We start from the raw sequence: 20,128 nt of genomic DNA, 5'->3' as shown, positions 1-20,128 counted from the left end.
ACAAATAGTGACTCTGTGACATCTTACTACATTGATGGACAGTGATTTCAATGGGGGATGAGGGGGAGTTGATAATATGGTGAATGTAGTAACCACAGTGTTTTTCATGTGAAACCTTCATAAGAATGTATATCAATGATACCATAATAATAATAATAATAATAATAATAATAATAATAATAATAATAATAATAAACAGTCATAGCAGTTGATTCCCTGCAAAAATAGCGAGCAGATAGACCAGTAGCTTAGGCTCAGTACGTAGAATGTCTTAGTCAAAACAGAGGTGGCTTTGAACCAATAAGGGGAAGCAGGCAGATCTGTCAGCACACAGGCCCCAGCGTTCAGCGTGAATGCTCCTCGCACTGGCTTCGGCACCGCATTCATCCCCTTGCCCTGATCAGTGTCACACATGCATGTGAAGATTACAGTACATGGTGTTTTTGTCATTGCACTTTAGGAACTTATCAAAATGTTGCCATTATTTTGAAAGAGGGTGATGTTAAATTGTAAATATTATCAATCTGCATGACAATGAAAGTAGAGCTCCTCTAACTAGTAAATCTCATCTTCCTATACCAAAAGGTTAATAGATTTCTCAACTCAATAAAATAAATCATAATAAACTGAAAATTCCGATCACTTATAATTTTACACCGATTTATTTTTGTACATTTATTTCCTTTAGTTATTAGCTTTTATGGCCTCTTTATGATTAATTTGTTTCTCAGTCTGTCAGATAGCAATGACATTTTAGTTTTGAAAATTAAAAATAATAACAACCGTTATACCTTATATTATAAATTATAAGCCTGTAGAAATCTGAGAATGGATCTATGCAGTGTTCTTATACAATATCTGGTCAAGCACTGTGGGAAATTAAATACTTAGAGAAACCTTGTGATGTAACAACTCTGTCAGTTTTCTCTAGTGTGTCCACATGCCATCAGATGGATTAAAAAGGAGTGGATGCTTTGGTGAGGAAATCATTTCTGTCTTCAGACAGCTTTTAGTCCAAAGGAGAAACCTAATAACTGAAGGTTTAATATCCAAGACAGCTGAAATTTACCATTGACACTCTGTGTGACACACATCTGTGTGATCTGACCCTGTCTTCTTTCACACCCTTACCTGTTGCCACTTCTCCACATGTCCCTTCAATGCAGCTGGGCTGACCTGGAATATTTCTGCCTCCAGGCCTTTGCAAAGGCAGTTTCCTCCCTCTGGGATGTCCTCCTCAGGGACCTGATAGTCTCACCCACCTCCCCTTTTGGAACTCTTTCAGATACCGCCCTTCTCCCTCCCCCAGCTCCACCTGCATTATTTGCGTTCCTCTGTTCTTTCTTCCGCAGGGTTCTGTGTGTTTGGCACTAGCCCTTCCTGGGACTGTGCTTGTTGGTTGTCTTCTCCCCGTGTGGGACTGTGTGCCCTCTGGGAGCAGGCACTGAGCCTTTCTCATCTTTATGTACTTGGGTGTGACACATGGTGACCCCCAGTTACAATTAGATAAATGAATGGCTAGTGAATGAATGGACAGGGCTGCTTGAGTCATGAAGTTTTTTAGTGGATTACATTTTCCACACAATATTTTCAAAATTTCAAGCCTTCTTGAAAACTGAAATGTAGGTTAATGGAAATGTCATCCCATTTTAAGTGCTCCTTTTGCTATTAAATAAAACAAGTTTTAAATTGCTTCTAAATTCAGAAACTAAGGTGACTACCTGTACTTCTTAAGATAAGCAATATCTTTATGAGATAGTTACCAAATATAGGTTTTCTTAGGTAGGTTTCAGCATAACAAATGAGGTCTTTTAGTAAGTAACCAGTCATACCCCACTACATCAAACAACAGCAACAAGGACAGAGGAAGAAAAAACTCCCCATATCTCACTTTGTTAAGGAAAACAGATACCAGAACAAAACCTTTAGGCTAATTAAGGATCTTATATTTAGGGCATCCTCACTTTTTATAGCTCTTTTCTAAATGACATATTTTTAAATGAATTCAACAGTAGCAACTCATAAATGAATTAAGGCTAGGGCTCAGTAGTGAATATTATTTGTCACGTGAGACAGTAGGGTGCCAAGTTAAACTGATTCATAAAATTTAGGTACAATTCTCAACTCAGTAAGAAAGGATTATTAGAACTGGGCATAGACAAAATAAAATTCTTAGCCAGATATTTCCATGCATTATTATATGTCAATTTGAAAAGAATATTTCTTAGCAATACAATTTGATAATGAAATGCAAAGGGTATCCATGTTTGTAAAATGGGTTTACAAAATAATGTTTGCTGGTGGACAGATAACTAATTCCAACAGAGTGATCCCCTAAGAGTGATCCACCTTAGGGGCCTGAGGATACCTGGGAGGTGATCTCCAGTGAAGTCAGGTCATAGAAAGAGTATGGAGTTTAGAGACAGAGGCAGAGATCACTAGCCCCACTGTTACTAGTTGAATAACCTGCAGCAAGTCACTTAACTTGTCTGGGCCTCCATTTCCTAACCTGTAAACTGGACATGGTAATAATACATACCCGACAAAGACATAAAATACAATTTAAAATGTAGAGCTTTATGAGTTCCTAATTGTGTAAACTATAAAGGAACTGGGAGAGCTCATCTGTTCATTTTGCAATTTAAAAAATAGAAAAGGAAGGAGCTCTAGTTAACAGTTTTGTTTGGAACTCAAAATAAAAATTTACATAGAACTGAAAAAGAAAACAAAATAAAAAGCCCAAATGAGAAAAAGACATAAAACTGGACTTGACTTTTTCACATTTTTATAGCTATTGCTAGGCCTCACAAAACATAAGACTAGAAAATATGATGATATGGAAATGGAGAACAGCTTAGTCTATAATATCCTTGCTGAGCTATGCCACTTATTGTGAATAGCTTTTAGAGCTGTTAAAATTATACAGGTAAATTGGACTGTAAACAGTAATCATACAGAGTGATTAAAATGAAGGAAGAGGGATATGAAAGGGGAGAAGAGCCTCTTGTCCACTGTGGGAAGAGAAGAGGGGTCATCTCAACATTTCTGTAGATGACCAAAAGAGACTCTTTGTCCTAGAGTCTGTCTTCAACAAGTGGACAGATGTTTTATTATTATTTTTCCTGTAACTTTCTTGATCTATGTTTTACAAAGTACCAAAATATAGTTCAAGTCTGTTATGTGGAGTATGGTCAAAAAAACTCAAGCATTTGATTAAAGAGTTTTTTGCAGGATCAGTGAATCTTTAACTCCAGTTAATTGAGAACTCATTGCATGAAATGTGGGACAAGTTTTAATGATATGCCATTGTTTTTAAAGACCAGGCCTTGCAAGCTTTGGGAAAATCTTAATTTCATAATTTTGTAGGAGTGCTTAAGTCAATTTAGTCCAATCCTTGGATTCAAACAGCAAAAACAACACAAACTACACACACAGCTTTGAGGGTTCACCACAGACAGGTCTTGTCATCATTTTCTTATAGGAAAGGGTCAATAAATTTCCATTTCAAAGAAAGGAGAAACATTGACAATAGTTACTGCCTGATGCTTATGTACAGAACTGCTGTTATTGTTGCTTGGCAACTAGAAGAAGTTTGGCAAGGAGTCTAAAGAAACTGAATGAATAAATGGAAATGTCAGCATTGGTTTCAGGGGATAAGAAGAAATTTACTGTTGTAGGATTAGCATCACATTGCTTTTTCCAAACTACATGATTGGAATTCACAGTGTTTCTGTTCTGTTTCTCCTGCCCTCTTTCCTTTCAGCCTTTCATCAGAGCCCCTTCAGCATGTGGTTGACAGGTATATATAACATAGGAGGCTGATGCTAGAGAACACAGAGCACGTCAAAAATTAAAATCTCTTGACAGCAGAAAAATGTTGCCTCTGTTGACAATCCCTTGGTTATATGGGTACTTTACCAATATTCTAGTTCTTTCGCACAATGATCCTTCATATTAAATCATCCCATTTTTACATATTAAAAAAATAATAAGGCTGCAGTGTTTTCTTCTCTTCTGACCTTGAGCACTAAAAAAAAAAAAATCTGTCCAGGTAGACAAGATAGCTAGATAGATGATAGATAGATATATAAATAGATAGATAGATAGATAGATAGATAGATAGATAGATAGATAGATTCAGGATTTAAAAGTATGCTGTTTATATTATTATTGTTAAAACCACTTTTTTCACTATAAGTCATTTTCCACTGCTTGATTGTAAGCTCCTTATAACACAAGTGGAGTTTTAATATATTTGTGTATTCAATACCTCTATAATAGTAATATCATAAACTTTATGCCCCCAAAATATTTGTTAATCAATATTTAGTTGAACAATTGAGCAAAGGTTCTTTAACAGTGGTTCTTAGCTATTGGGAATAAGGGAGGAAGAAGTAGACCCTGTTTGGGGTGAGCATTAGCATGTCAGTGGGGAAAGACAAGAGTAATTAGAAAAAGCATATTTGTGTTCGTTTGAGTCCTCTGTGAAGCAGATGCCAAGATGGGATTAGGTGAGCAAGAGATTTCTGGGGGCCTGTGAGGGAGAGCAGCAGGGGAGGGGGAGGGCTTGTACAAGAGAAAGGAGAGGGAACAGGAGCAGGCAGGGAGAGTCTTATGACTTCCTTGCAGGCCTGGCTTCTATGAAAAAAGAGGGGGAAGAAAGGAAAATTGGGCAGAAAGAGACTGAACTTGCAGGGAAATTCCAAGAAAGTTCTCACAAGCTGATGGGGACTCCTTGAGCTAAAGCTGCCCACTGGATGACTCCCGCATCCCTCAGAAATGACCCTTCACCAGCACCCCGTACCTCAAGCACCGACTGGGAGCATCCTGAGAGGAGTGTGACTTGGGTGCCAATGCACTGATAGGCCCGACGGGATGGTAGCTGGGCTGTCAGTCAGCTCTGCTTCCTGCAGCAGGAGATTTCCACAGCCACCACAACATTTGAGAGTGGAATCATTTTTTAAATTTAAGAAGGGAATTAAAATACCTATTTTGGAATAGAATCATATAAAAGAAAGTGTGACATTTATATGTTTATTGAGAAGAATTAATGAGAAGTTTGAGAACCACTGTCAGTTAGTAATTCATATGCAAACCCTAGAATTTCCCTTCCCTTAGCAGGCTGAGCCTGACTGCTACTAGTATAGGGAGTCTCCTCAACTTCTAGGGCAAACAATGATTTAAGAGTCTTATTTTCTATTAAAAGTATACTCTCTTTCTAATGACATTTAAGGAAATAAAGAGATGTGGTAGTTCTGCTGAAAAACTGTGTGTCTTTTGGTGCGTCGTGTAACCGCTGTGGACTTCAGTTTCCTTATCTGCCTGCTGAGGGAATTCATATGCAGGGTCTCTAAAATCCTTCCAGCTCTAACACCAGGTGAACCCATGGTCTTTTCCACCTTGTAAGTGCCTTACAAAACCAAAATAAGGGACTCCACCAGAGACCAGAGAGCCAAGCGGCAGCCTTCATCCAGTTACAAATTTGCTCCTTCAGCTTGAACGTAGTGCGGAACCTCTCTGTCCTCAGTTCCTTGTAGAACAAGGGAATGTGATTCAGCCAGCTCTGAGGTCCATTTGTGATTCTCTGGCACTGCATTTCTGAGGCCACCCTGTCTACAGACCCTCAGAACTCTGCTGTCAATCCTTGAAGATAATTATCAATAAACATATATTGAAATGGTGATTGGGGATCAATTATATAACTTAAAGTTAATGGGTTTTTTCTTTTATTGTGGTAAGAATATTTAATAGAGATCAACCTCTTTGACTGTACAGTACAGAATCATTTGCTGTAGGTGCAATATTGTGCAGCCAATAGTAACAGTGGTTGCCAGGGCTGATGGAAGGAAATGGGGAGTTGCTGTTCAGTGGGTGTAAAGGGTCAGTTATGCAAAATGATTAGGTTCTAGAGACAAACTGCACAACATTGCGCCACCATGTCACGAGGAAACCCAGACTAGCCCATAAGGAGAGACACAAGAGGGCCCAAGAATACATGAAGAGGCAGAGATGCCTAGCTAGGCCTGCCCAGCCAGACCCCAGCCGCACCAGGATCCCTCTCCCCTACCCCACCAGCTGCTCCTGTCTGCCTGAGATACCCCGGGAGAGACCCACTCAGATAAACTCCTGATCCACAGAAACACTGGAAAATGACAGAGTGATTGTTGTTTAAAGCCAAAACGTTTTGGGTGACTTATTATGCAGCAGTTGATAACTGGAATGCCCTCTCAGAAAGTAAAACTGTTCTAAACCAGAATTCATATTTTTCCAATTACAATGTTGCCTAGATAATGGAGAGGTCTGCATGAGTAGATAGTGCACTCAGGTAGATTACTTAGTAAGTAAGCAGTAATACCTAAAAAGAAGTCTGTTGTTTGCCACTTTCTTTTAATTTCCTTTCACACTGTCCCTTACCTACCTTTGACTTCCCTTATATCTCTTATTCAGGGACCCCAGTTCTAGATGGATGTTAGAATCTCTGGGGGGAAAAAGAATACAGTGGCCAGGCCCAGATATAATCGTTCAAAGTGAGACCTAGGTATAGATATGTTTTTAAAATTCACCAGGAGATTCCAGTTTCAGCCAAAGCTGATAACCACACCTTGTTGCTGATGATGCCCAAATCTGTTTCTGGTTCAGTTCTTCCTTTGAGCTGCAGATTCGCAGATTCATCTGCTTTCTAGATATCAGAACAGGGGTACATACCTGACCTCTCAAGCATAGTGACCATCTCCACCACTCTTTTCTCAGGAAATGATACCTAAATCCACATAAACGCTAAAGCCAGAAACCTGGGTGTCATCCAGATTCCTTCAGCTTCTTCATGCCTTACATCTAGCTAAACACAAATCAGTTGTTTCCAAGTAATTTGTGAGTCATTCTCTATACTGCTCCGTCTTGGTCTCTTTTCTCTCCCCTGGATACTGCATTGAATCCTAACTAGCATCCATTGATCTCCTCCAGCTTATCCACATAGAAACAACATTGACCTTCTTATATACACAAATATCACCCTTCTCCTCTGGTAAAACCCATCAATGGCTTGCCCTTAGAATAAGGCTCAAAATTATACAATGGCTTGCAAGGCTCTGCTCTTTTGCCCCATGCCTTTCTGATCCAGCTTCATCTGAAATTCCCTTCCTTTTAACATTTAATGCTCCAACAATCCTGGAGCTTCATTTCTTTGAACATGCTTCTAGTCACTCTGTCCTGACAGTGAATAAATCTTGTATACCTTCCCTGGAATACTCCATCCCTTTTTCCCTTCCTCTCCCCTGTCTTGGTCCTAATGATCCTTCATCCTCAATTTAAATGAACTTCAGTTCTCAGAGGAGGCTTTCCTGACTCTAGATTAGGATGGCATTAGATAAAAGCATCTATACTTTCCCTTCTGTAACATTCCTTAAACATCTATGTTCCTAGACTATAAATTCCAAACCTGGTCGGGTAACATACCTGTCACGACAGTGCAGCTGATAGCAGAGTGTCTACACTGTGAATGAAAGAATGAATGAATGAAAGAAAAAATGAACACAGATTAAGTGATAAGTACAGACTCTGAGGAAAGTTCTTCTGGTAATACTCTGGTCTCTGCACTTGGCTTTGGCTCATCCAAAACTCAATTTGGATAGTGTATAGAAGATGTCAACTATTTTTGAAATGATATAAAACTGGAAGGGATGGTAATGCATTTCCTGTTCTGGGTAGCAAAATAGATAATAGCTAAAAATAGGTAAGAACTAATAATAGGTAACAGATGGTTGGAGCAATGGGTCAGAGTATCAGAATGAAATTTAACAAAGTTGAATGCAAAATCCTACCCTTGTACTTTAGTTGTTGCACGAGTACAGGACAGGAGACACTTGTCACAGCAACAATCCAGGGTGTGTTAGTAGCAAAGTAAGCTCTGTGTGAGCCAGTAATTGATGTGGCTCCTAAAAGAGCTAATGTGATATTAGAGTCCTTTAATGAATAAATGGGCCCAACCAAAACAGGTGCAGGCCCCACAGTCATCTGATCTGATCCAACCACTTCTGGAACAAAGTGCTTCATTTCAGTCAGGTGCACTGAGAGAAGACTGACCAGGGTGGTAAAAGCTTGGGAAACACGGCTTGCAGAAAGGTCCTGGAGAGCACAAATTCACACCATAAAAGATGGAACTCTGGGAAACACTTCAGTTCCTTGAACAAAGTGAAGAGCTGGTCTTTGGGAAAAGGATTGTACTCACACCAGAAGGCAGAACTAGGACCAAGGACTGGCAGTATCAGCATCTCTCCGGCTCTCTGACAGATCGCATCTTATCATCAGCTTTCTCGTCCTCTTGCTCTCTGTAACATCTGCTCTGTTCTCAACTGCTTCTCTCATCCCTCGGCCTCTCCCTAGTCCTTCAATCTATCATCCTCCTCACAGGCCACAGATGCCTTAATCGCCTACCTTAGTGATTCTCACCCCTGTACCCTGAGCCCTGGGGTCTAGCACTATGTTGCCTGTGGTTTGCAACCCTGGATCATTCCTTTTCTCTGCTCCTGCTAGCTCCCTGAGAATTGCTAGGGAAAGTCATGCCAGTTGGTTCCGTGACGAATCTGTGCTATCCAGCATTCATGGGCCTTCAGTCTTGCTCAGCGATCTTTCATTCATCTAGGCCATTTCTTACCATGTTCCTGTAAGGCAACTCTAAACTTTCCCCAGAAGAAAAAGATCCCTTACATTTTCCTCTTCACAATCTCAACTTTTTACTATATCTTCATTCTTCCTCTCCCTCCTTTCTGCTTTTCTCAGAATTCTGAGAATGGGAGAGAAGCCTCTCCCCTCCTTTCCAAAGCTTGCTTTTCCACCATCCCCTGCTCTGATCCACCCACCTATGTAACCTGTGCTCTTCAGCAGTTTTCACAAGCTGTGCTTCCCAAGCTCTTAACCACTCTGGTCAGTCTCCTCCAAGCGTATCTGAATGACATGTGGTCCTCATAAGTGAAGCACATTGTTCCAGAGGTGGTTGGATCAGAGCAGGGGACTGTGGAAAAGCAAGCTTTGAAAAGGAGGAGAGATTCCATTTTGATGCTGTTTTCTTTCATTTCCTTGGGGGCTCTGTGTCATGCTTTATCTCCTGTCTTTCCTCTCTCCAAATTCTTTCTCATTGTCAGCTCGTTCCCTCAGCCATTGAACATGCTCATGCTCTTTGTGAAGATTAATTGTGCAGTGATTGCCCTAAGATGGATTGGAGACAGGAGAAACCAAGCCAGAGAATTCAATTAGAAGGCTCTATCCAGAGCCCAGGTGCGGGGCAAAGGGAACCCATCCTGGGTAGTGGAAGAAAGAATAAAGATGTGAGTCAGAATTTTGTTGTCAGAATAACTCTCGAGTTAGTTGTTCCTTATGACTTTGCTTTCTTTTCTTGCTATTTTTTTAGCTTCTTGGGAGCAAAGATTGTGTCAGATTAATCTCAGTTTCCCTCACAATATTTGGCTTGAGTGTATAGTTAGAATTCCCTCAAAATGTATGTGTGGGTGGAGGGCAGAGCTTCAGAAGATACCATTTCAAAAGAGGATAGTTGGTGAGAAAGGCAAAGACATCTCCATCTAAGGAGGAGAAAAGGAGTAGATCTGGCCCATTGTACTAGTTTCCCTTTGCTGTAATAAATCACCACAGACCTAGGGCTTCAAATAACACAAATTTATTAACTTCCACTTCTGGAGATCAGAAGTCCAAATGGTTCTCACTGGGCTAAAACAAGGTGTCACCAGGGCTGCGCTCCTTTCTGGGGAGAATTGGTTTTCTTTCCTTTTCCAGCTTCTAGAAGGTTTATGCATTCCTTGACTCATGGCCCCCTTTCACCTTCAAACCCAGCCATGGCTGGTCAAGTCTTTCTCACATCACATCACTCTGACACTGACTCTCTTCTTCCTGCTTCCAAGTACAAGGACCCAGGATAATCTCCCCATCTCATGGTCATCTGATTAATGACCTTAATTCTACCTGCAACCTTAATTTACTAACCTAACCTGTTCTCAGGTTCTGGGGGATTAGGGCATATGTCTTTGGCGGCCATTATTCTGCCTACTACATCCTCGGACAAACAGCATGTGCATCATCAGGGAGCTTGTCAGAAGTGCAGGATGTCAGGCTCCGCCCTGGGCATCTAATTCAGAATCTGCCCCCTGATCAGATCCCTAGGGGACTTGAATGTGCTCTGTAAAGTTTGAGAAGCCATGACCAGACCATCACTAAGATCCTCTCTACTTTAAATTTCCCATGACTCTATAAAGACTACATTTTTTCTCCACCTTCAGATCTTCATTATTCCTTCTAATCCTGGTTTCCTGCCCCCGAAAAAGTTGATTTTTATTTGTACCCTTGGTGCTAATTCCCAAAAAGTCAGCCAAGAGGAACATGACAACACCTCATGCATATTTCTTTTGCTGGCAAAAAAAAGTAGGTGTTACCATGTAAGAACTTGTTCGTTATGCTTCAGAAGATTGGAGACTGTTGAGAACTAGGCTTGGGGTTGATTAATGATTGTGCATTGAGTCCCCTATACAGAATTTTATTGTTGTTAACAACCATTTGATCAATAAATATGAGAGATGCCCTCTCAAAAAAAAAAAAAAGTAGGTGTTAGAAAAGGCAATTAAATTACAGAATTATTCATGATGCACAAGTATTAGTCTGCAAAGTGTTTCCCTCCCCACAAAGATTCATAGAACTGCCTTCATTAATGTGTAGATAAGAATACTAGTAGTTCAGCAAGTAAAGCAAAACATACACTGATGAGCTGTTTTTAAGGCATCTCTGAAAGGCTCAGAATTTGAAAAATGTGACCAAAGCCGATTATAAAATTCTTTTCAAAGTTGCAGGAATGGCAAACCCATAAATAACTCTGGTTTCTCTCTGGTGTGAAAAGGAGCTTGCTGGCTGTTTGATTGCTGTCCTTACTGTAGCTCAGCAATACCCAAGCTCCTCAAAGCTAGGACCAGCCATATTCAGTGTCTGAGACCTAGGAGGCACTCCATACACCTTGGGCTCAAATATTTTCTAATACCGTGATGCTTTGTGCTGAATTTCAGAGATGCACTCAAAAAAATTAATAAGTAAAACTGGAATATTGCAGTGCCCATCTCACCAGGCTCCCTACTTCCTTTTGTTCATTTAGTCTTTCATCTGTCAACAAACATTTGTGAATCATCTACTGAATGCCACTCACTGTTCTAGAGTCTGTGGATATAAAGATATGGTCCCAGTCCCTCAAGAGCTCATATCCCAGTGGGGCAAGTAGTCACAGAAGTAAATAATTACAGCAACATGAATGCTAGAAGAGGTGCGTGAACAAGGCTCTTAGGTCTGTCCTCTCCGATCTGTCATTCACATTCTAACTGGATTTATCTTTAAAATCGTCCACTTCATCCCTTTGCCAGTTAGGTTAATCATTTAGCTTTATTGTTTTGATTTTCAGCCCTAACTACTAATGTTGCCTCTAAGCACTCACTACTTGCTCTAGAAAATTAAACCCAAATTAATGCAAGTACGAAAGGTTATTAGAAGGGTCTGGTATAAAAGTCATGGAACTTCAGAAGAGTTAAAGATGCTAGAAAGGCAGGAAGTGAGGGGTCCTAATCGACCCCTTTTCAGCTCCACTCTGTTCTCTCCCTTTCTGTTGAGTAGTCCTGACTCCCAAGACAGAGAATCTGAGTGGCCCACTTTGTCTTTTCAGCCAAGCCACTTCCTGGCCACTGCAATCACTGTCGCTATATTCTGATTGCTTCCTTCATATCATTAATTTAGCATGAATGGCAATTATATATTTTTTTAATTTAGATATTTATATCTGCTTTCCTCTCTAGGTTTGGTAGTGACCATAAATGTTTTGTTACTGCCACATCCAGCCCCTAGTGCAGTGCCTCATCATAGAAGGCAGTCAGTGAGTAACTCAATGAAAGGATGAGGGGGGAAATGAGCACATGCTACTAGCCGCTCAGGAGATGGGCTTCCTTATGGCGCCCATTAGCGTGCAGGAGGGAGGGACTGAGAGAATCTTGGATCCACTGACCTGCAGAGAGGCTGTGGAGGAAGGGCCTTAAGGAGGGAGGCCTACAGGGCAATCTCCCCCAAGTACGTCCTGACCAACACTCTAGCCACATGTTCTTTCAGTTTCAAAGACATGCCTTTACACCCAGAGACCCTTCTCCTTCGTGGCCCAGTATAAATGCCCCAACCTTATTGTCTTTAGAATTTATTGAGCAACTGACTTATGCCAAATTCTGTATCAGACACTGTACATGCATCATCTTTTTCTATTTTTACTGAGACTCTGGCAGGTTAATTCTCATTTTGCAGCTACAGAACTAAGTCTCAACAATTTAAGCAGTTCATTCAAGGTCATAGAACTAGCATGTAGCAGAGCCAAGATTAGAGCATTGGTCTGTCTGTTTAATTCCAAAGCTCCTTCCGTGACATTTGGCTGTCTCCTCTATAGTAAGTATCCTCCCTCCTCAGACAAACCTAGTGCTCCTTTCTCAGAGTAGCATAGTCCCTCACTGGTGAAGACAGCATAGCACTCTTACTCACTCGCAGGCTCTGACACTTCCCGTTCCACTGCTACACTGCCCCTCTTAGGGTAGGAACTGTATCTGCTTCCCCTTCATGGCCCCAGGGCCTGTCACTTAGTAGGTGCTCAACCAGTATCTGCTGGACTGACCTTTGGAAGGACAGACACTTACTATACTAGATCATATTTTTAAAACTCCACAAAATGCTATACATACTTTATTATAAAGACAGTAAAATTATCATGTTTCATAAATATTCTCTCTGGATCTCTGTTCTTGAAATTGAAAGAACATACATATATTCTCCCTACCTGCATAATGTTTAGGGCACATCACAATCAACTGAGACTCAACCCCCTGTTACTGTGGATGGAATGGTGGGATGGCCCAAACGCACTGGCGGACTATTCCTTTGATTCCCAACAGCAACCTGTTACAGCTACAAACTGGCTTTCTCTCATTCAGTAGTTATTAAATACCTACTCTATGCATATTATTACTCACTTGGGCAAAATTAAGAGGAGGATTCGGCCCTGGTGTCGCTTACCATCGAGTAGACACAGCATGAACACAAATACTCAGGATATAAAGTAGAAGGTGCTAAGGGTTAAAAGACACCTACCGATAAGGGCTGTGGGAATTGAAAGGAAGGAGGGATGGTTGAGAAGGACTCATGGAACATGTGGCATTTCAGCTGGAATATAGGATTTGGACAAGCAGACACATCTCGGGGCCAGGGCAAAGCTCACACAGAGGTACGAGTAGGGAGCCAACCTTTGCTTGGCCGTAAAGGGCAGAGCAAGAGGGGCACTTGGAAAAGCAGGTTGGAGCCCAGTTGCTGCTGGCCTTGAATACTAGCGTGTAGTGACTTAACTTTATTCTTAAGTAAGGGGTAAAATGGTCATGGTTATACTTTAGGAAAAGCAGTCTGGACAGCAGCCTCAGAATGAATTTGCAGGCGAGAGATCATAAGCAGAGAGAGCAGTTATTTTATGTTTATTTGATAATACTGGGTCTTCAGGGATCACGCAGCTGTGTAGGTGGATTGAAAACTTTGATCAGAACCATTTTTGAAACCAAGGCAGTCTAAGTGACTCATCAGTAAGGCAAGAAGAATTTCTAAGGAGTCATCACAGACGGTCTCAAAAAATGTACAGTGTGAAGAGGAAATCTGCTAACAGCTCTTAAACAGACAGCTCAGGTCCGGGGAGGTAGGTTAATGTGGGAAACTGAAATCAAACAGCGTCTGTGAAAGCCACGCTGCCTCGCCGCGGAGTGGCGGGCGAACTGCCAGAGGGCGGGCCTGCGGCAGAATGGGGCAAAGTCTGCCCGCCAGACAGAAAGCCCCGAGAGAGGAGGGAAGGGGAGCTGACAACGCTGAAGGTAAAATCCAAATAACTTATGCAGCGCAAGAGGCAGATTTCTCAATAGTAAATTGCATTTGCCAAACCAGATTGAAATTAGTAGAAGCAAACAGGGGAATGTGATTTAGGAAAGGTAAAACAGCTGCTAAATGAACCGCTAACTAGCAGTTCCGATGGTCACCCAACAGCCTGCGCTGCCGCCTGGTCCACCCCTCCTGTGCCACTCTGTTTCTGGCAGGAGAGCCCCTGAGGGATGCAGTTCAAGTGCCGCTTCCAGCAGGGGCTTCGGTGTGACGCTGCGGCAGCAGGCTCAGCCAAGTACGGGCTGTGCGCTGAAGCAGTGCCATACCAGCCTCTGCAGACCAGCTCCGCAGGCGCGAATTTTATGAGTGCACCGTATGCAAACCATCATTAGTCACGCATTGATTGATCCATTCCTACAAGAGATTCATTTCCAAATGCAAAGGCAGCCTTTCAACACAGCCTCAGTAGAACACCATCTTTGTCATCCGCTCATATATTTAAGGCTACTTCAGAAAGAGGTCTTTTTTAGATTTAAATGCTTAGACCCCCTTATCTCTCTGCTACATCATGCATAGAGACTCTGTGAGGTACCTGTATTTTTTATGCATACATCTGAGTGCACAGGATTTCTCCATCTTTCTCAGAGACATTTTCATTAGAAAATAAATGTAGTGAATTTATAAATAAGAAGGTGGAGAAACAATATTCTCTCTTCACATTTGCCAAGCTCTGTGATTAAAGCAGAAACAGAGCTTGGCCCAGAAATTCGCTAGAATTCAACATTACTATGGAGTATCTAAGAATAGACAGAATTTTTTTCCCTTTTTTTTTCTCATTTCTTTGAAACTTGATATTCCTGTCTTAATTATCCTCCTTTGGGAATTATATGCAATATTCATAGTTGATTTTAGATTAGAGCTGTTACTGACAATTTTCAAGGTATCTTCAGAGCAAAGATATGTAAAATCACAAGGATAAATGTTTTCTTTATCTGACCATATGTAATGAAAATCCCGGGGCAAAATACCTCTAAAAACCGAAATCAGTCAAAAGGGAGAAATAAAGTTCAAAATCCATTTATTGCTCCGAAAACTGCAGTCACAGGCCGTCTTCTCTGCTCAAGCAGCAACCACACCAGCCCTCCCCCTCACCTCTCAGGTACAGATAAGCACTCTGTTGCCCAGGTAATTACCCATTGATATGGAGATGAACTTCTCCATCCCTGAGGAAAGATGCAAATGAACTAAAGCAATACTTCTTTCCACCACTGAACACCTATTGATACACAGATGTACTAAAGCCAGGTGAGATATTCTGGAAATATAACAATTTTACCCACACCATGGTTGTCTATTTTTTTCTTTTAAAGAGCGATAGGCAAAAGTAGTATAAACATCTAAAGAGAAAGTTCTCTGTAAGTCGTGATTTATATTATGTTTTGAAGAGGAGAGATTGGAAGCAAGGAGAACAGTTATTCTATGTTTATTCCATAATTCTGGGTCTTTACTGATCACACAACTGTGTAGGTGGATTGGAAACTGTGGTCTAATGTAACTATAATGTGATTAGTGTAATTAATAAGTAAGCATTGTATTATTTAGAAGGGCATGGCTGATGTGGTAATAATGATGGTAATTTTTAAGAAATTTTGTATTATACTAACCAACTACAGTAGCTTGAAATGCTAGAGTTTTATTCAAAAGAACTACATTAGAAGGGTAACGTGCAATGTGTACACGTAACTCCAGTGCACTAGCAACTACTAGGCCAGTTGTATTTATTGTTGGACACACACTGTTAGTGACTTTCCTGGGATGGATGCAGGTGTTTTTGTTCCTGTTTTCTCCCCATCTTGACTTCTCTTAAAAGAGGAGAGAAATGGGAAGATATTGGTCAAAGAGCACAAATATCCGGTTGTAAGATTAACCAGTTCTGGAGATCTAAGGTTCAGCATGGTGATTGTAACTAATAATACTGTATTATATACTTGAATGTTGTTGAGAGTAGATCTTAAATGTTCTCTCTCCAAAAAAATGGTAATTAAATGATGAGATAGAGGTACTTGCAATAGGCATTGAAGAAATATTCACTGAATGGATTTTTAAAGAGGGAAGAGAGGAAAACTGAGAAAGAACTTAGATTTGAAGAAGTTAATATTTTTTAAAATGGAGACTAGAAAACCTAAGAACCATCAAATGAGTGAATAAAAAAAATCAAAGGAATCTTGAGTCACGTGTACGTAAACATGTATGAGAGCCCTTGGTAAAACCCACATATTTAGCATTTATATATGTTAAGATTCAAAACCAGCTTTCTGATCTACAGTGTCAGAACCTCTATATACCCACAGCTTGTGCTGCTCTTATGTACAGATCTATGTGGAGGAGGCTGCCTGTTTTCTAACATCATTAGAAAATAGGCTGTACTGTTTAATGAAATGTTCTGGTCAGTAGAGTCACATTACACATATCATACCCATATCATCCATAGCCCTGAATCTGATTATAGTAAACCACACATAACTCTAAAACTCAAAAAAGAAATGGTAAAAAGAAACTGGTCATAATTTAACCATTGATGAAAATGTGTAAAGATTGTGTAGCACTTTCATGATCCTCATTATGGATGCCACTTACCTTTGTACCCTGCAGGCTCTAGTATTTGTCAGTAGCAGCTACACTAATCCCCTTGATAGAAAGCTGGGTGAGCTAGGTTTTACTAAAGTAGATAGAACACCCTGTGCTAATTGCAAGTTCTGTGAGAGAAAGGTCAATTAATTCTGCTAGGCCAAAAGAAAGAATGTGGGCTAAATTTGATCAAGAAATATGTATAGGTCATTAAAAATTGAATATCAGCCTAACCTACTGAAATCCTTAGCTCTTACATATATATTTATTTTTACTTTTTTATGTGTTTGATTTTCAGAAGTATATTTGGAAATATTCTCTATTATGGCTAAGATCACCATTTCAAAAATACAGTACCTCACATTTTTATATCTCTGAAAACATTACTGGAGTTTCAGAACACATTTGTGTCCACATCAAGATGACTATTTGCACTGTGCAGATAGGAGAAGCAGGGACATGAGGCGATTTCTCTAAGTTTTCTAGAAATACCCCCTGAGCCAGTGGAAAGGAGAGCCTGAGACACAAAATTACGTGTGTCCTCACTGAAAGCACATCTTGAATGCATCTGCAGTCTTAGAGGTGGGGTGGGGGGTAGATAGCCAAACCAGAGTTGTCTTTTGACACTTGCTACTACAGTCCTAACAAGGTCTTTGTACCCACATGCACATAAAGAAAGAGGGCATCAAGGTGATTACCAGGATGAATTTTTACTAGTCTAAAATGACTTTGGAGTGTTTAATGGCAAGAAGATAGATTAATCGGCTTTTCCAAGATCTTCCTAATAGTTATAATTCTATCCAGTGAAAGATTCAAGGATGAAAATTTAAAGTGTTTACCTTTCTTTTTCTTTTATTTTCCTTTACAGATCTATGCAGTTCGGTCAGTTGTTCCCAATAAAAGCAATAATGAAATAGTCCTGGTGCTACAACAGTTTGATTTTAATGTAGATAAAGCAGTGCAAGCCTTTGTGGATGGTGAGTATACATGACCCTTGCACCTGAAGATGTTGGAATATTTTGTATATTTTGTATTTCTTTCCTTGAGTGCACTGAATACCAATTAGTTACTAATCCTTTAGTTCTCATAAAAATATGCTAGACTTTAAAAACATATCTACATAATAAGAGCAGAATTTGGAGGTTCTTTTTTCTCTCATTAAAGAAACATAAAACAGACTGTACATAGTTTTTCCAAAGGATCTCTATTAAAATGCTGCCAATTCCGCTGTCTACCAGTTATTCCTTTTTGGTATTAAACATGTTCTTTATTTGTTGCTGTTCTTGTCAATGAAGGATAATGTGCCTCATTCCCGACATGGAAAGCCATCTTCACTCTCCACCCAGCAGAGTTCTCCTTGGCCTAATGACTGGAATCTTTGAACCCGATGGTCTGAGAGGACTGGTTAATTCTTCAATATCCTTAATCTATAATTTTGAGATTGTTTAATTAACCAGAATATCAGTTCATCTTATCTACCACTAGAATCTTTCTGCTGTTTAAAAAAAAGATGTGTTTTTTAGATAGCCCATTGCCAGTGATGTTCTGGAATCTAAAGTTTCAAGAATGTGTTTATCCTAAAAGTTTATAACCTTTGGCTTTTGATTTCCTATAAATTCTGGGGAAACTCTCCTTTCCTAATCAAATTAAACAAGTTCCATTTATGAACAAAGTTCTCATACCTGTCTTTAGTTACCATATGCCTTCTGTCCTAGTATTTGTTTCTATTTTGTATGTATGGACCCGCTATTACCTGACAGATAAGATGAGGGAAGGCCTGTTGGCACATTTCTCAGTTATATCCTATTCACACTTTATTTGTCAAGGACAGTTTAATTTAACTTTTTTTCCTAGGAGTAAAATAACCTTTCTAAGTCTCTACAAGTATAATTAAATTTCAGGCAAATTCTTAGAACCGGGAAGCACACTCACATTCTGATATCTGCAGTCAAGGGTTAGGGTCCTAAATGAAGTAGAAATGATTATCATGCAAAATAGACTTGCAAGCAGACCACCATGCATAACTTTACTGTTTCCCCCCCCCCCCCCCGCCCCCTGCTTCCTATACTAGCAGATAGAGAATCTTCTGTCATAAAGAAACCAGTAGTAGAGAATGTAATATGAAGCTGACTTTGCACTTTGGTGCAATTGGTGTTAAGAAAAATTTGGGGGGATATATGCACATCCTGGCTCAGATGAACTCCCTTTTCAGGTTTCACTGCCAACATCATTAAAATTAAAAAAAAGAAAATCCTGTAGGAAAGGAAAAAAGGTCCTTAGGCCCGTTCCTCCCCACCCTCCTTTGGATTGAGGCCCTCACATTCCCCGTTATGAAAGTTTTCTTACAGAGTGACCCTGATGAGATGCACAGATGCTCAGTAACTGATAAACTGCCATCAAAAGCCTTTTGTATTTAAATGGAGCACCTTGTTTTGTCCTTGAAATTGCCACCTTGTCAGTGTTGAGATCACATTAAAAAAAGAGCTTATTGATTGCCAAGAAACCTCATTTTGGTTAGGCATCAATCAGAAAACTTGTTTAAGAACCACTGAGAACCAAAAATATTTCTTAGAAATCACTTACAAAGCCTATTACAAGCACCATTTCCAAGTGGCTTAAAAATCTCCCAGCAGTTTCAGTATAATTATAATTTAATAAAAAGTTTCAAAATCCTTTGTAAACAAGGTATTTCTTCCTCAGAATAGTCTCTAAAAGCTCATTGTCCAAATTGCAAATAGAATCTATGCCCAAATATGAAAATTAAAGAATTGAGTACTGTAATGGAAAGCAGTAAGCAACTCACCTTCTTCCTCTGATTAAAAAGTGCAGCATTTAACATTTTTTAAGATTTAATTTTATTTAGAAAGCTGAAGTGTAGCTTTAAGTAAGAACTACCGTAATGACTATTAGCCACTGGAGTGACTTAAAAAGAAACCTAGTGAATGTGACTTCCTAAATATCTTCCAAAGGAAAATACTGGGAAACATTCATTCTCTGAGCAAATGAGAGAAAGACCAGCTTTCTGGTTAATAAAAGTCTGAATTACAGCTACTTTTAAGTGCAGTCTTATTATTTCTAGTACATGTAACTCAAAAAGCTGTAACAGAGCCACTGAATTGGAAACTTTGAATAGATAGGAATAATTAGTCTGTCTAAACGTTAGTCAAAGCAGTATGGCCTTCTGCTTATCTAACAGTGACAGTAGACTGAATAATTGGTACCTTACTAATTTGAAATTCGTTATAAAGACCAGCCTGAAGTTTATCTTGTGTAGTCAACACACTCATTGTAGAGAACTATTAGTATAATGAGATTGTATGAGAATGCTTAAAACTGTTAAAAGAATACATTTAAGAGCTACTCTTTTAGAAGTACCTATTTATATGAAAACAACTGGTGTCCTCAGGACCAGTAACTTATTCTTGAAATTACCTCCAGGACAGTTGGCATGAGTGAAAGAACTTGGTTAGAGGACATGGAAATAGTTGTTACAACTGATGGATAGTAAAACATTTTCTTGTAAAATATTGCGTAACTTAATTGGGTTAGGCTTTCCCTCTGAGTCCATACAGTT

At 39.8% G+C, this 20,128-nt stretch overlaps 1 protein-coding gene across 8 annotated transcripts in view; it reads left to right on the top strand.

Moving 5' to 3' along the window:
- Window positions 1–20,128, top strand: part of SPATS2L (spermatogenesis associated serine rich 2 like) — a 160,635-nt gene that overhangs the window by 77,944 nt on the left and 62,563 nt on the right. For all 8 annotated transcript variants that reach the window (XM_073218564.1, XM_073218563.1, XM_073218558.1 and 5 more), the window contains one exon: window positions 17,423–17,531. In XM_073218564.1, the coding sequence (XP_073074665.1) occupies window positions 17,423–17,531 (109 nt within the window). Of the gene's footprint in view, window positions 1–17,422; window positions 17,532–20,128 lie in introns of those variants that run through there.

Source organism: Manis javanica, chromosome 12 (assembly GCF_040802235.1).
Source record: "Manis javanica isolate MJ-LG chromosome 12, MJ_LKY, whole genome shotgun sequence".
In the NCBI taxonomy this organism is placed as follows: Eukaryota; Metazoa; Chordata; class Mammalia; order Pholidota; family Manidae; genus Manis; species Manis javanica.
The sequence above is the reverse complement of the archived record's forward strand: the minus strand, read 5'-3'. Positions and strand labels throughout refer to the sequence as shown.